The 366-nt window shown below is 49.7% G+C and overlaps 1 protein-coding gene across 1 annotated transcript in view; it reads left to right on the top strand.

Moving 5' to 3' along the window:
- LOC119591314 (ATP-binding cassette sub-family G member 5-like) overlaps nt 1–366 on the top strand; it is a 12,601-nt gene that overhangs the window by 8,390 nt on the left and 3,845 nt on the right. Inside the window, exon 7 of the mRNA XM_037940045.1 lies at nt 189–334. Within this exon, the coding sequence (XP_037795973.1) occupies nt 189–334 (146 nt within the window). The remainder of the gene's footprint in view (nt 1–188; nt 335–366) is intronic.

Here is a 366-nt window from a genome sequence, read left to right as displayed (position 1 = left end):
GATTGGCAGAGATAAATTAACTGGGGAGTAAGAGGAGTGAGGGAGGGGAATAAAATGAAAAAGATTGAAAGGGGGGGGAGAGAGAGAAACAAGCAGATCCATACACACCCAAAAGAAATACTAAATCACTGAACTTAAAGAACAAATAAAATAAAGCCATACCCCCCCCCCCCCATCTCCTTCCTCAGATCCGACATCATGCCGTTCCTGGACCGCGTGAGTTACCTGTGCCTCGGCGACGTCGTCTACACGGGCTCCACGCGGCTCATGATCGACTACTTCAGGAGCATTGGATTCCCTTGCCCCGAACTCGAGAACCCGCTCATGTACTACCGTAAGTAGGCTCTTCGTGAAACTACTGTAGGC

The sequence above is a fragment of the Penaeus monodon genome, chromosome 28 (assembly GCF_015228065.2).
Source record: "Penaeus monodon isolate SGIC_2016 chromosome 28, NSTDA_Pmon_1, whole genome shotgun sequence".
NCBI lineage: Eukaryota > Metazoa > Arthropoda > Malacostraca > Decapoda > Penaeidae > Penaeus > Penaeus monodon.
The sequence above is the reverse complement of the archived record's forward strand: the minus strand, read 5'-3'. Positions and strand labels throughout refer to the sequence as shown.